This window comes from Lepidochelys kempii, unplaced genomic scaffold (assembly GCF_965140285.1).
Source record: "Lepidochelys kempii isolate rLepKem1 unplaced genomic scaffold, rLepKem1.hap1 scaffold_29, whole genome shotgun sequence".
NCBI classification, from domain to species: Eukaryota; Metazoa; Chordata; order Testudines; family Cheloniidae; genus Lepidochelys; species Lepidochelys kempii.
The window spans coordinates 1245657-1260709 of record NW_027621931.1 but is presented as its reverse complement, the minus strand read 5'-3'; the positions used below and the strand labels follow the sequence as shown (position 1 = coordinate 1260709).

Genomic DNA, 15053 nt, shown 5'->3' with positions numbered 1-15053 from the left:
CGGGTCTCTGCCGGGGTGGGGAAGGGAGGGGACGTGTCCCCCGTGGGCTGCCCCCGATCCCGGCTTCCCAGTCCCACTTGATGCCCCCAACTCCGCACCGTTGCCCCCTGCCCCCACCTGCCCATCCCCCACTACCGCCCCCTCCCCTCCCCCAGGGAGCCCTCCAGCTCCCCCCCCCCCCGCCCCCTTCAGTCAGCCCCTCAGAGGGCTCCCTGCTGCCCAGGTGAACGGGGGCCGGGGAGGGGAACATCACTTTCTGTTTATGTATTGGACAGGCTGGATTTTATATGACAAACGGTCCCCCTTTTCCAGCTCGTTATTTAATAGCCACATAAAATCCCCCCCCCCCGGTGTTGGCGTTTATCCCATGTTCTCAGTTGCGTAGTTTGTGACACGTTTTCTCTGTACGTCTCAAAGATTGATAAAAAAAGTTTGCCCCACTTTTACTCTAGTTGTCTACTTCTAATTGAATATGCCCCTGAGAGCTTTCCCTGTCTCTGTAATTATAAATTACGACGAAAATCTCAGATTTACACCTTTTCTCAGATTCCTGAATATGGATCTCAAACGTTTGCCAATGTTGCCCATTTCCGCTCTATTCATTGACCAAATAGTGGTGGGAAATACACTCACCTTTTACCTCCTATCAACAACTGCGATAAAATCCCTCTCATTTTCCACTTTCCTCTCTATAATTTGCATAAATGGATCCAAAATCCCTCAGATTTCCACCCTTTCTCTTTCATTTCTGAACACTGATCTCAAATCTCAGGTTTCCCTCTTACGATGTCATCATCAAATGTCAATTAAAAATCCTCTTGGGTTTGGGGCTGTTCCCCATGTCTCTAAATCCTAGCAACTTGTCCTTCTTTGGGGGGAACCTGTTGCCCTGAGTCCTTCTCCATCCTGGTTGGGAAATTAACCCCCCTGCAACAATGATCATCTTTCCCTCTCCTTTGAGAATCATTTGTTCCCTCCTTTCTCTCTGTTAAAAATGTTTGCTGATAAAAGAGACTAGCCATAGATTCAATACCCATCAAAGCCAGGGGCCTCCCCCTGTTTGGGGGATGGGTGTTCCCAGTTGGTAACAGGAGAGTTGGCTGGACCCTTTTCTTTTCTCCAGCTGGCACGGGATGAGGAGGTTCCTCTGAGTGCAGCGTGGTCCAGAAGTATCCCAAACCCCATGACAAAGGGTCTCCGTGAGGGGGGGCTTCCCGCAGTGCAAAGCTGTAGCCAACTCTGGGGTGGATCCACGGTGGCCATTATTTGCTAGTGACAGAGTATGGAAATGTCTTACTTATTTTGGCCCTCCATGGCTTCCCTTCTCCTGTGAAAGAGGCGTCCCCCCGGGCTCCCTCTGCCTGTGTGACTGGCCAGCAGGGGGCGGTGATAACTTCCTATCCACTTACCAGACACTGTGAGGGAACACTGTTGCTGGGGGGGGCAGGTGTCTGTGTGGGGAGATTGCAGCGGGAGCTGAAGGGGCATTGTGGTAGGGGGAGGCCTCTGGGTGGCTGGGCAGGGGGGGCCCTAGTCAGGTAGGTGGGTTCTGGAGGGTTTGGGGTTTCGGGGTGTAGTTCTGATGTGCCCAGCCCTAAGGCTATGGGTCCTGGAGGTGGGTATGGCTGGGGGCCTGTTGGCTGCAGACCAGTGGGGGTGGGGGTCTCTTGGGCAGGTGGGGCAGGGGATTAGACGCTGCCTGGTGCTGTGCCAGGGGCTCTGTCTGGGATTGCCCAGCTGGCTCTTGGGACCATTGCCATGCCCAGTGCACAGAGCTGTGGTGGGGCGGTCCCTGGTGCAGAGTGAGGGGTCCTCCTGTAAAGCGTCAGGGGGTCCTGCTGGGAGGAGGAGGGGGTCCCAGGCAAATGGGCTGGCAGATCCTGGTGGAGGGCAGGTGGGGGTCGTAGGCAGGCAATGGGGAAATCCCAGGCAGGCAGTGAAGGCCTATAAAATGACTCTACACAAACAGCCCCCCACCCCATTTCTCCTGCCATTTGCAGGAGCAAATCCAGCCATGGGGGAGCAAACAACCCAGGAATGAGAGTTTCCTAGCAGACAGGCATGGAGAGGGCACAGGGAAAAGGAGATAGAGAGACTGACAGGGTCCGTGGGATAAAAGAGTTTTGAAAGAGATTTCCAGCTCTCTCATCTGCCCAGACAGATGTATTACTGCACTGTGGGGAGAATCACTTTCCTGTGGACAAGACGAGGATCAGAGAGAGGAAAACCCAGTTCCTGACTCCATGTCCCTCCTGCTGGGGTGTGGCTGCCGTGGGGTCAGTGTCAGAGGGAATCCTCGAAAGGGACTCCTTTGGTTCTGCTTTTTTCTAGGATTGCATTCAGAGACTTTGTTTTGGGATGCGGGAGAGAGAAAAGAGGTTAAAAGTGTGTCTGTGGGCTTAGCCTGGCAGGAGGGGCCAGGTCTCTGCTGTAATCCAGAGATTGAGTAGAGAGTTGTCACTTTGGATGGGCTATCACCAGCAGGAGAGTGAATTTGTGTTGGAGGCGGAGGGTGAGAAAACCTGGATTTGTGCTGGAAATGGCCCAACTTGATGATCACTTTAGATAAGCTATTACCAGCAGGACAGTGGGGTGGGAGGAGGTATTGTTTCATATTCTCTGTGTGTATATAAAGTCTGCTGCAGTTTCCACGGTATGCATCCGATGAAGTGAGCTGTAGATCACGAAAGCTCATGCTCAAATAAATTGGTTAGTCTCTAAGGTCCCAGAAGTACTCCTTTTCTTTTAGCATTTTCTCAGCACGGCAGAATCTCGGATCTCGCTCTGCAAGGAAAGAGCCTGGGGAAGCGTGATGTGAAATGAACTAATGCCCGTTCCCAAACCTCCACAACGGCCCTTCTCGCCCGATCAGGCTGCAGAACGACGCTCACGTTTCGTTCCGGTTCATCCCGTCCTCCCATGGGACAGGGGAGCGACATAGCTGCAGGGGAGCCAGCTCAGGTAGGGATTATTGGGGGGGTTCTGATCTGTTCCTGCAGGAGGGAGAGGGACAGCAAATACACGGGAGAGGGGAAGGTTTGCACCGTCTGGTTTGGAGGTTGGAGCGGGGACAGGAAATGCACAGGGTTGAGAAAGGGAGGAGACCAGGGGGTGGCAGACCTGCTGGGAGTTGTTTAATAAGTGGCCTAGATTCTTGGAACAGACCCATGAGGTTCGGAGGTGGAAATGCTCCAATTTGGTGAACAGAAAATAACGCACGTAGATGGGGCTGGGAAAAAGGACCAGACTCCTAGTGCTGGAGCCTGACCCAACTAACCAGTGGGTGCCTTTAAATATGAAGGGGGAAGCCACCAGTCAGGCTTAGGGGAGATTCTCCTGCCTCATATCCAGCTCCTCACAAGGAGGAGGGTGTTGGGCTTCCTACAAGAGATCTCTCCCTAGACTCTGCTCGGGGCAGCATCTCCGGTATCAATCTGTGGCTAGTCGGTGTGTGATGGATCTGCTGGGAGAGAGGAGGGGTGTCTCTTCGCCCCCTCACCCTGGTGTTTCCTGGGTGGTCTGAGTGGGGTGGGTGTGGGACTCTGTTGGCTGCGGTCCACCCAGAGTTTCCGTTGGATTGGCTCCTCTCCCCCGTGAATAGTGGGGCTGTGAGTGGGGCAGCAGGTCCTGAGTGTGGGGCTCTGGCTCTTTCAGGGGCCGGTGACCTTCGAGGAGGTGGCTGTGTATTTCACCAGGGAAGAGGGGGCTCTGCTGGACCCCGCTCAGAGAGCCCTCTCCAGAGATGTCATGCAGGAGACCTATGAGACTGTGACCTCGCTGGGTAAGGGTTCCTGTCCCCTCGGTTCTTGGAAGGGGAACTGAAGAGATGAGGTTCACGCCACCCCCACAATGCCACCTCTGCTCTGTCCTGTTCCAGCATCACCCCAGCATGCCAGTGACACACACACGACCAGAGACCCTCCCCTGCTGCTGAACGCTGTGGGAAGAGAGCACAGGAGCAGAATCGCACAGTGTCAAATATCTCCTGTTTGCACAAGTAAAACGGGGGGTTAGGTCCAGCATAGCGAGCAGAAGCTTCCTACCCCTGGCCTTCTCTCAAACACTGAGCCTTCTCCACCCAGACCAGAATGTGCTTGGGGTGTAAGAAGCAGGCTGCTGGGGTCAGAGCGGCTGGTCCAGGGTTACTGATCACACAGACCTTGAATGCTGGCTGGGGGAATCCAGACAAGGGAGCTCCAGCAGCAGAACATTGGAACTCAGCCAGGATTACAGATGACACAACTCCTCACTGCTCCGGATTGCCCCGTGCATGGGACAATGGCCTCGGTTGCTGGTGAAAATCCTTGAGACCTGGAGAGTTGCTCCCCCCATACCCATGTGCACTAATCACAATCTACCTTCTCTGCAGACTTGGTTTTTTGAGTCCCTCATTCCTGAAGTCACATGACCCCAATTCTTATTTTTCACATTCTGCTTTTCTAGACTATTTAGAGTCTGTTGCTTGTGAATGATAGTTTCTAATTTCCCAGTGTTCTCCACAGCCAGGGATTTTCCTACTCCCTCCCATTGCACTGGACTCACTAGGTTCCCTGGTATTTAAGAACGGCCACACTGGGACAGACCAAAGGTCCATCTAGCCCAGTGTCCTGTCTTCCGACAGTGACCAGCGCCGGGTGTCCCAGAGGGAATGAACAGAACAGGGAATCATGAAGTGATTCATCTCCTGTCACCCATTCACAGCTTATGACAAACAGAAGTTAGGGACACCATCCCTGCCTATCCTGGCTAATAACCATTCACGGACTTGTCCTCAATAGATTTCTCATGGTGTTTGTTTGTTTTTTTTGTATCCCTATTATAATCTTGGCCTTCACAACGTCCTCTGGCAAGGAGTTCCCCAGGTTGACTGTGCCTTGTGTGAAGAAATACTTCCTTTTGTTTCTTATAAACCTCTGCCTTTTAATTTGATTGGTTGACTCCTAGTCCTTGTGTTCTGAGAAGGAGTAAATAACACTTCCTTCTTTAATTTCTCCACAGCAGACATGCTTTTATAGACCTCTCTCATATGCCCTCTTGTCTCTTTTCCAAGCTGAAAAATCCCAGTCTTACATATCTCTCCTCATACAGAAGCTGTTTCATACTCCTAGTCCGGGTTTTTTTGCCCTTTTCTGAACCTTTTCCAATTGCAATGTATCTTTTTTGAGATGGGCCGACCACATCTGCACACAATATTCAAGATGTGGGCGTACCATGGATTTATATAGAGGCAAGTTATGTACTGTCTTATTATCTATCCCTTTCTTAATGATTCCCAACACCCTGTTTGCTTTTTGACTGCCTCTGCACCCTGAGTGGATGTTTTCAGAGAACTATCAACAATGACTCCAAGATCCCTCTCTTGAGTGGAAACAGCTAATGTAGACCCCATCATTTTATATGTATAGTTGGGATTATGTTTTCCAATGGGCTGCACTAGGTGCTATCCTGACATCTAGGACTGCTGAGATCCTGCATTCAGTGATATCCCTGCCCTTCCTGTTCCCTTTCTCCACTGAACCCCACCAGCCCATTCTTAGTGTTCCCAGCTTCCCCAGGACTCTCTCATTGTGTCTGGACCTCTCTCTCTCTGCAAGAAGCAGTTCCAGGGAGACTTGTCCTCTGTCTGGAGTCTTCAACTTCTGGGACATGGATTTACTTTCTCTGTGTTTTAGGAGATGCTTTGAAATTGAGTGTCTGTGACATTAACCACAGTGCAATCTTGACTGGTTGAACAGCTGTTTCCCCTCAGTTGCCCAAGCTGGGGTGGCTTTTACACTGCTTTACTGTGAGAACAGCCACTCCTGGGCAGTTAACACCCAGTCTCCAGCATGTAACTCGCTGCCAGCTACACAGTATTGAGCGCTGTTAGTCAGCGACTCACGAATTACAGTGCACCACAGGAGAACCCCAGAAAATTCTCTGGTCTTGGACTTTTGTGCATCTTTCACTGTCCAGCACACTACTGAACGACGCAAGGTCATATGAAGTCTGTCATTTCATCAGTGGAAAATGACACGTGCCAGCCTTGTTATCCCAAATGGATTTTCCAACACACTTTAATCCCAACACACTGGTTAGATGAAACAATAAAATGAGATGGCTAACTACCGGCAAAAAAACCATATTAATTGACTACAGGTAATGAGGTATAAAAGCCAGAATTGTTTACAAAAGAAATGCAAGATAAAACCCAAACTAACATCTAAGTTAACAAGCTAAAACGGATACAAAGCAAATGTTTCTCTCACTATATCCTGAGGCAGGCTGGCTGTCCTTTCAGCCAGAAGTCCCCCTAATTCGCCCCTGCTGCCAAGTTCAGTTTCTTCAGGAGCTGTCATGAGCAGAGGAAAAGGGGGAGAGAGAGAGTCTCAAGCATTTTCCTCCCCTCTTTTTATAATTCAGTCCTTTGTACGACAAACAACTTCAGTTCTCAGCTGAGTCATGGTGACCGGCTGTCTGTTGTAGCTATGAGCTTCAAGTGGTCCCTGTGAAGGAATGTAAATGTCTTCTTCACACCTTCCCCCTCCTGGAGAATGGCAATTTGACCAGCTGCTTGCCTTGCTGTCTCTGAGGAACTGGTCTGAGGGTGTTCCACAGAATTGTAACTTTTTCACTAATAGGATACAGTAAAATCTCATAATTTTACATAGTGTTGCTACACATATTTTAACAGGAGGATAATATTCTGTAGATTATGCATTTTCAAATGATACCTCAAACAAGCCATACTATGTAAATAATTGATCATAGTTTTCTAGAAGAGTGAACATAGGGGTTGTGACAGGGTCAGGCCAGATGGCTTCAAGTACCCTTCAAGTAGCATTTCTTTAATGAATTATAATTTCAATATAATTCATTCTATTTTCACAGAAACAAGGACTTTCAGGCTGTGGAAATGATGGTACCAATGAGGCAACGAACGTGTCCGGTTCCAGTTTCAGACTTCCAGATACTCGCATGTTGAGTCCTGATTCTCTGGTTTTGTGTCTGTTGCTCCGGCTTCACAATAAAGCTGATGTTGGCACAGCTGCCCCCATGTAGCTGCACTGGTGTAGCATGCTATTACAGATGCTCTAAGCCAATGGGAGAGATCTCTGCCGTCGGACTTCATTAGTCCAGCCCCCTCAAGCTATATGTCCTGCTGACGTAGCGCTATCTACACAGGGCGTTAGGGCTGTGTAACTACATTGCTCAACTCTGGATTTTTCACAGCCCTGAGCAATATAGTTATACCGATAAATGCCTTTTAGAAGAACCAGCGATATGTGAACTCAGAGAATTGGTTGGGACCTATGTTGGGACAAACCAGAACTAGAGCCAAGGTTCAGTTGTTGGCAACGGGGATTAAAAGAAAATGAACTCATATGATAAGAATTTGAGCTCTTTGAATATGTTATTGTTTCCAATTAAAATGAATTTATTGGTTAAAGAGTAGGAGACTAATTGTGTGATAATCTGAATCACTTTGTAAAACAAAGTGTCTTGTTTTTTTTGTTTTGTTAGTCATACAGGAAGTGACAGCTGATCTTGAAAAGTTAATTTGCTTTAATTTACCCCCTGTAGTGTAAGGAGTTCTGGTAGAAAACCTCACTCCAATGGTTGGGGTGGAAGAATGTGTGTGAGAGTGTATAAGTGAATATTGGCCCAGTATAGATTTTAAATTTTTGTGTTTCAAATAGAACTTATTTTGCTTACTTTCAAAGTCTATTTCTAGTGAAAGCAAAATTATTCGAAGAGACAATTTGTAGAAGTTTTTACAAGTTCTTACACTTAGACTGTAAGGGTCACTGACTTCCCCACTTCTCTAATTTGCAAAGGAAAGTCATCTGTCATAGGATGTGTTCAGCAGGTAGGAAAGTTGCAGTCCTCAACCACCAAGGAAAAGGCTGAAGTCCATTACCTTTTAGGTCAAGAAGCCATCTAAAGTCTGGTCTATGCTGAAAAGCGATGTTAACGTAGCCACCTCTCTCAGGGGTGTGAAAAGTCCACTCCACTGAGAGAAGTAGTTAATGTGACCTCAGCCCCAGCGTAGACAGTGTTAGGTTGTCAGAAGAATACTTCCAGTGTTTGAAGTATAGACAGAGCCTGAGACAGACCGATCCCCTATGGGAAGTGAGTCATGACATGAATTCCAATTTTGACCCATTTCCCTATATGTCAGAGAGGTACTAGTATGGAGGGCTGGGCCAGCTGTCCGATCGCCTGGTTCCTCAACTGTAGCTACAGCTCTTCGTACCCATCCACCCTAAGACTGAGAGAAATGGAGAGTTCCAACTGTTGTTATTTTAGTATCTTATTGTTCCTTTCTCTGTTTTTTGTGCTGGTCTTTCTATTATATCAGGGTGTGAGGGTATAGCTCAGTGCATGTTGTGACAAAGCTCTGTCCTTGTCTCTATGAGTCCCACGTTTCCTGGTGGATTTTGCTAGCCTCAGAGGCTCACTGTGACCGTCCACATAGCCCTTCTCTCTCCCTAGAGGCAAGGGCCACAGCTTACTGAGCCATCATAAGCCAGCAAGGGAGGTGAGGAGAAGCAACCCTCCCATGCACAATCTCTGTTTCCCAGTATCCATGATTAATCAGGGAGGGGAGGGGGGAGCCTGGGCCCACCCTCTACTCTGGGCTCCAGCCCAGGGACCCTAATAGTAGCAGCTATGGTAGCTGACTTTTGGGAAATAGGACGTGTACAATTCCCTGGGCCGCTTCCCCACAGTAGCCCCCACTCAGTCTCTCCTTCGCTGTTACCTCAGGGCCTCCTTCCTTGCACCTGATATGGATTTGCACTGCTTGGTTCCTCCAACAGCACGGCTTCCTCCTACAGATCCTGACACATGCGCCTCACTGACGAACTGGGAGGCTTTTCACGAGTTCCAGCCAGGCCTTGATGGGCTTCAGGTATTCCAATCAACCTAGCTATCTCCACTGCTTTCTAGAAGGATCTTAATTGGCCCCAGGTGTCTTGATTAACCTGAAACAACTGCCATTTGGTTACCATAGTACCAAGGATTTGTTTAGGCTGGGGCTAAAATACCTGTTCCGCACTACTTAACTATAGCCGTCTTGCCTTGCCCCGTCGCAATGTGTGACAAAAGCTTATTGGTGCCAATTGGCAAAGGGGTCACTGTCATTCACAAGCAACTCCTGTCTCAGACCTGTTGGGGACACTGGGGCATGGCCACTAGGTAACTCGAGGAGATGGAAGACCATGAGTGTCTATGAAGCCCCCTTGCACTAGGCCCAGGTGTCCTTGCCCGCCCCCCCGGCCTGGAGGCACACACAGCAGTTATGCTGAGAATCTGCAACAGTATGTTGCAGAGTCAGACTGCCTGAAACTAAGCAAGGCCAAACAGGGGAGATATGGAAGAACAATGCTGAATAAAGCAGCTTTATGTTTCGTTTAACAAATGATACAGAGAATCAGGGAACTAGCTGGGAACTGGATTGGCTGGCTATATGGATACTTGGGGCAGCTTGCTATTGGATAAGTATGCTGGGAAAAAGGATGTATAAAAGCCTGTGTAACTTCCTGCTCTGTTGTGCAGGATTTGAGATTTTCTTCTCCCTGTACCTTTTTGCAGCTGCAAATAAACTTTTCTGCTTCTCCACCCCGTTGTGATTATTGGGTGTAGCACACCGGGTAACGAACCAACTCAAGCTGTTGTTCAGCCTCCTGGCACTGGGTGCCGGCAACAGACCTGACAAATTCACCACACCTAGGACCCAGAGCAGGGGTGGTGGAATATTCCTTACAGTGGGGGGGCCACCGGTGTCCGAACTGTGACGCCCCCATGACACCCCTTTCCCCCCAGCCCTCACTCACTCCGCCCCTTCTCCCTGAGGCCCCAATCTCACACCGCCCCTTCTCCCTGATGCCACCCCTCCCTCCGAGGCCACACCCACAGAACGCCTCTTCCCCCAAGGCTCCACCTTGTTCCCCCGTCCGTCGTCCGTTCTTAGGGCTGCTAAAAAGTGCTGGGCCCATGGCCCTCTAAACCCCCCTCGTCCTGCACCCTGACACACAGCCAGGCAGGCAGCAGTGTGTGTATGTGACCGAGACTGCTGAGCTGTGCTGAGCCAGTGCGGGAAGTGGGGGCTGATGTCGGGGCTGTCCTGCTCCCCCTGACTCAGGACTGGGGTGTCCCCCTCCCCTTGACTCAGGACTGGGGTGTCCCCCTCTGCCTGACTCAGGACTGGTTGCTTCCAGCAGCTGTCGGAACTTAGGGACAGCGTGCCAACACACTCACTCTTCCACAACACACACGCTCCCCGAACACACACACTGTCTGTCCCCAACACACACACACTCTCTGCCCACCACGCCCACGGCAGCTGAAAAGTAGCTGGCAATCGAGTCGGATGCCCATGGAACAATGGGATAGAGAAACCTGCCTCGTGTGGCTGCCCACGAGGCATTGCAAACCCTTCCCAAAGCACCCTGCGGCCAGTTGCACAGTGGGATAGCGTCCCACAATGCACTGCTCTCTGTGGGGATCCAAGAGCTGCTAGCCTGGATGCGCTCCGGTGACACAAGCAGCCTAGTGTGGACATGCAACAGCGGCTTAATTAAAACGCTTTAACTAAAGCAGCATAACTCTGTCGTGTAGACGTAGCCTGGCTCCCACTGGGGCCAAGGATGCTCAGGCACTGAAACTGAAGAGCCACAACTTCCTCCGGGCAGGTGCCTCGTGGGAGGGGCAGAGAGGTGTGAGCGGTTCTCAGGGCAGGTGAGGGGAGGGGACAGAGAGGAGTGTGTGGCAGGCTGGGCAGGTCTCATGGGAGGGCTCAGAGAAGTGTGGGTGGCGGGCAGAGTCTGTCTCAGGAGAGGGGGCAGAGAAGTGTGGGTGGCAGGCAGACCGTGGGGTAGGGGGCGGAGAGGCACGAGCAGCCGGCAATGAGGCCTTGGGGGAGGAGAGGAGCGAGCGAAAGGTGGACCAGCAGGCCTCAGCCAAGGAGACAGAGTGGGTGGGAAGAAGTCCCCCTCTTAATCCAGTGCTATCTACACTGGGATTAGGTTGGCATAATGGCATTGCTCAGGGGGGTTAAATTTTTTACCCCGCAAAGTAATGTCGTTACACTGACTTAATTTTGTAGCGCAGACTTGTCCAAAGAATCACACACACACCTTGGGAGCAAAACTTCACCTGCTTCTCTGCTTTACAGAATCCAACACAAGCAACGCTTGTCCGGCCGTGGGGGGCGTTGGCAGGGAGTCAGGTGTGGGCAGACACCATACGTTAGCCAGAGACGGGCACCATGGCTTAGCTGGCTAAAGCACCTGTCTTGTAAACAGGAGATCCTGGGTTCAACTCCCAGTGGTGCCTTGTTGAGTGGCTTTTGGGGCACCTGGTACTGGCTGCTGTCAGAAGACAAGATACAGAGATAGGTGGACCTTTGGTCTAGCCCAGTGATGCTGGTTTTGCTGTTTAAATTACACGCACAGGCACTGATGATAGAGTGACTGAAAGTTTGGGTGTTAAGAGCTGATAGGTCAGTGGTGCAGTCCCCTCGCAGATGACCCCCTCCCTCTGGGACAGGGGCAGGTCTGAGCTCTCACACCAAGTGGCTCATTGGGGCTGTGTTAGCCGACGGCCAAGGATGTTTGGTGAGGTGCCAGCTATGCCCGTTTATACCATCCATGACTTTAACCGCTAGGACGCACTGTCCCTTCGCGGCGGGCAGCCCGGGCTAGGCTGACGGATGCCCCAAGGTCCTAACCACCCGTGACTTTAACTGCTAGAGCTCAGAGCTCCTTCGCAGCGGGCAGTCAATACTGACTGACAGGTGCCCCAATGGCAGCACTAAGAGCATCTCCACACCCGTGACTTTAACTGCTAGAGCTCAGAGCTCCTTCGCAGCGGGCAGCCAGGATTGACTGACAGATGCCCCAAGAGTTTACCCCGTGGAGGCGGCACAACTCAACGCTAGGCTCTTAGTACTCTCACCTAATGGCCAGGCTTTAGAGCCAAAACGGCTGAGGTTCTTTAATTGTGTCGGCTGCTTTACAGTAAACCAGAGAAAACAAGTCAGGCTTATGCACAAATGGTTACCAAAATTTATTAAGCTAGATTCTAATCATGTGGTTACAAAATTGCTAGTGCCTACTTATTTAAATGTAGAGATGTTACACACACAAACAAGTTACAAAACTGAAGCCACAATCCCAAAGAAAGAAAACAAAGTATAGAGCTCTATTTCAAAATATGTGTACACTAAAGATAGGAGATCAGGTGTGGGTGCTTCTTACCCTCCTTGCATCTCTCGATTCCAGCGGTGCCAAGCCAGGATCGGTCACTCAATTCCACGGAAAGACGAATAAGGGACAAGGCGTAGGGACCCTCTTAGCTGCAGAAGCCTTGGGAGGCTGTCACTTATCTGACCAGCAGATAGATAGTGAAAAGCACTCCAGAATCATGGTGCTGTAGGTCCCCTACTTATACCTCTGTACTCCTTTATTCTCTTTCTCCTTTCTTATGCCAAATTGAGGCTGGTCTGTCGGGGTGACGCCAGCTTTCGCAAGAGTAGTTTACACTTGCAAAGGAGAGAAACAATAAGTTTCGACTACTGGACACTTCTTTTATCAGGGTAAATATTTTCCCACCTAGGATGTTGGGGTGTGTGCATCACGCTATTTAGTAGGGGCTAAGAGCCATGTCTGTCACAGGGCCTCTGCCTGCTGTGAGCTTAATCCTTGTATCTGTTCCCAGAGGCACATTGTAGCAGCACACCTGTGCTTTCACAGCTTCAAAGGCTGTGCTGGAATATATGTTAAGTGCCCTGTTCCTGCTTCCTCCTGTGTTTCCAGCAATGCTGGTCTGAGGGGGGGGGGGGGGGGGGCTGACTGTCTGGCTACATTCCACCCCCTGATGCACCACACTACATCCCAGATTGCAAGGTGGCGGTGATGCCAGCACCTCTTGCCCTCCTTGGGGAAATCTAGAAATACCCAACAACCAAATTAGAGGATGAGGGTTCGCGGAATTGGGTAGGATCCCTTTTTAGCTCTAGGTATCTGATTTGCGTGGAGGAAAGAGCAGTTTGAATCAAACGCTTCATAATACATAAAGTTACACAAAAAAAAATTACAATAATTAAAATGGTTAAAACAGTTTTCACAACCGAATGTAAAAACGGGGAGAGGGAGAATCCCAAGTGTTGAGCTAACCATTGCATCCATGACAGGTTTCAGAGGAACAGCCGTGTTAGTCTGTATTCGCAAAAAGAAAAGGAGTACTTGTGGCACCTTAGAGACTAACCAATTTATTTGAGCATGAGCTTTCGTGAGCTACAGCTCACTTCATCAGATGTTTACCGTGGAAACTGCAGCAGACTTTATATACACACAGAAATCATGAAACAATACCTCCTCCCACCCCACTGTCCTGCTGGTAATAGCTTATCTAAAGTGATCAACAGGTGGGCCATTTCCAGCACAAATCCAGGTTTTCTCACCCTCCACCCCCCCACACAAATTCACTCTCCAGCAGGAGAGTGAATTTGTGTGGGGGGGTGGAGGGTGAGAAAACCTGGATTTGTGCTGGAAATGGCCCACCTGTTGATCACTTTAGATAAGCTATTACCAGCAGGACAGTGGGGTGGGAGGAGGTATTGTTTCATGATTTCTGTGTGTATATAAAGTCTGCTGCAGTTTCCACGGTAAACATCTGATGAAGTGAGCTGTAGCTCACGAAAGCTCATGCTCAAATAAATTGGTTAGTCTCTAAGGTGCCACAAGTACTCCTTTTCATTGCATCCATGAGGTTTGTCCATTCTCAGCCACTGCATGCACTGGTACAAATTCAATTCCCAGTGCATTGGTTGAATCTAGCAAGGTGCACATCCAGCAATTTGTAGCACCAGCAGCTGAGGCGATGGTTTGGATTGCTCCCCGAAGAGGATGTTCTGGTATTGCCAAGGTGACTGGAGCCAACAGAAGGATCATGAGGGCTTGCAGGAACATATCTCTGGTGGGTCGTGTTCTAGCTAAAAAACTTATTTTAACACTAAAAGCAAAAATTACACCTGCTATTATAAGTAATGGCAAATATATCAACAGTCCATAATAGTCTCTAGTGATCAAACAGGTCTGCTGCATGGTCCATTTTGCTGACAGGTTAGCTGGCAGGTTGCTCGGAACCATGGGACCATTCCTGCAATAAATCACATGGTCAGCCGGTCTTGGATGCGATCCAAGCCTCTGTAATGGTTATTAGCCTTTTATCAGCATTTAAGGCACTCCATACACCTTTCTCTATATAGGCGTGCAAAACACAGGTAAAGGTTCCCAGGGCTGGGTGTTTAATCACAACAGTGTCTCCGGGGGCATACTTGGAACTGTGCAGTGGTGTTCTGGCAGGGGAGATAGCTTTCCCTGTAGGGAAGAATCCCCTGCTGATTGGACTTCCTGTAGGAGTCTGTCTGTTGTTTAATCTCTGCACCACTTCGTCCAGTCTGTCTCCCCACGTGCCATCAGTAGGCTTCAAGTGATTCTTTAGCAACCCATTCCAGCGCTCGATCATGCCATTAGATTGAGGTCGATATGGAAGGTGGAAGGTCCATTGGACTCCATGGTTAAGGGTCCATTCCCTTACAAGTTTATTCTTAAAATGCGAACCATTATCTGATTGGATTTCTTGAGGCATTGGGACAATTGCTGTTAAGCGGTTTAGTCCCATAACTGTGGATAACCCTGTTGCCAATCGGGTTGGATATGCAAAACCAATCCCTGAAACAATTTCTACTCCAGTCAAGATGTATTTCCACCTCTGCCTTGTAGTGGGCAGTGGTCCGACATAGTCGACCTGCCAGGTTGCCCATAGTGTTTTTCCATCTCTTAGCCTGGCAAACCTTTGTCCTTCTGCTATATGTTTTCTAGTCTCAGCACAAATAGTGCAGGCTTGCACCAGGTCTCTAGCCTGTCTGTGGGTGATAGGCCACCCCCTGATATGTGCTTGCCGCACTAACTCATCACTTCCTGTGTGTCCTAAATTATCATGTAACCATGAATATAAGCGTTCCCATTCTACTTGTGTGGTAAAGAGCTGGGCAGCTGCATCGG

At 49.7% G+C, this 15053-nt stretch overlaps 1 protein-coding gene and 1 non-coding gene across 2 annotated transcripts in view; both read left to right on the top strand.

Annotated features, from left to right (window-relative positions):
- LOC140904567 (uncharacterized) overlaps nt 1–15053 on the top strand; it is a 708751-nt gene that overhangs the window by 540775 nt on the left and 152923 nt on the right. The window contains 1 exon segment of the mRNA XM_078851059.1: nt 13187–13196. Coding sequence (XP_078707185.1) covers nt 13187–13196 — 10 coding nt within the window.
- Nucleotides 11246–11319, top strand: TRNAT-UGU (transfer RNA threonine (anticodon UGU)). Its single transcript has one exon. It is a non-coding gene; the product is annotated as a tRNA-Thr (tRNA).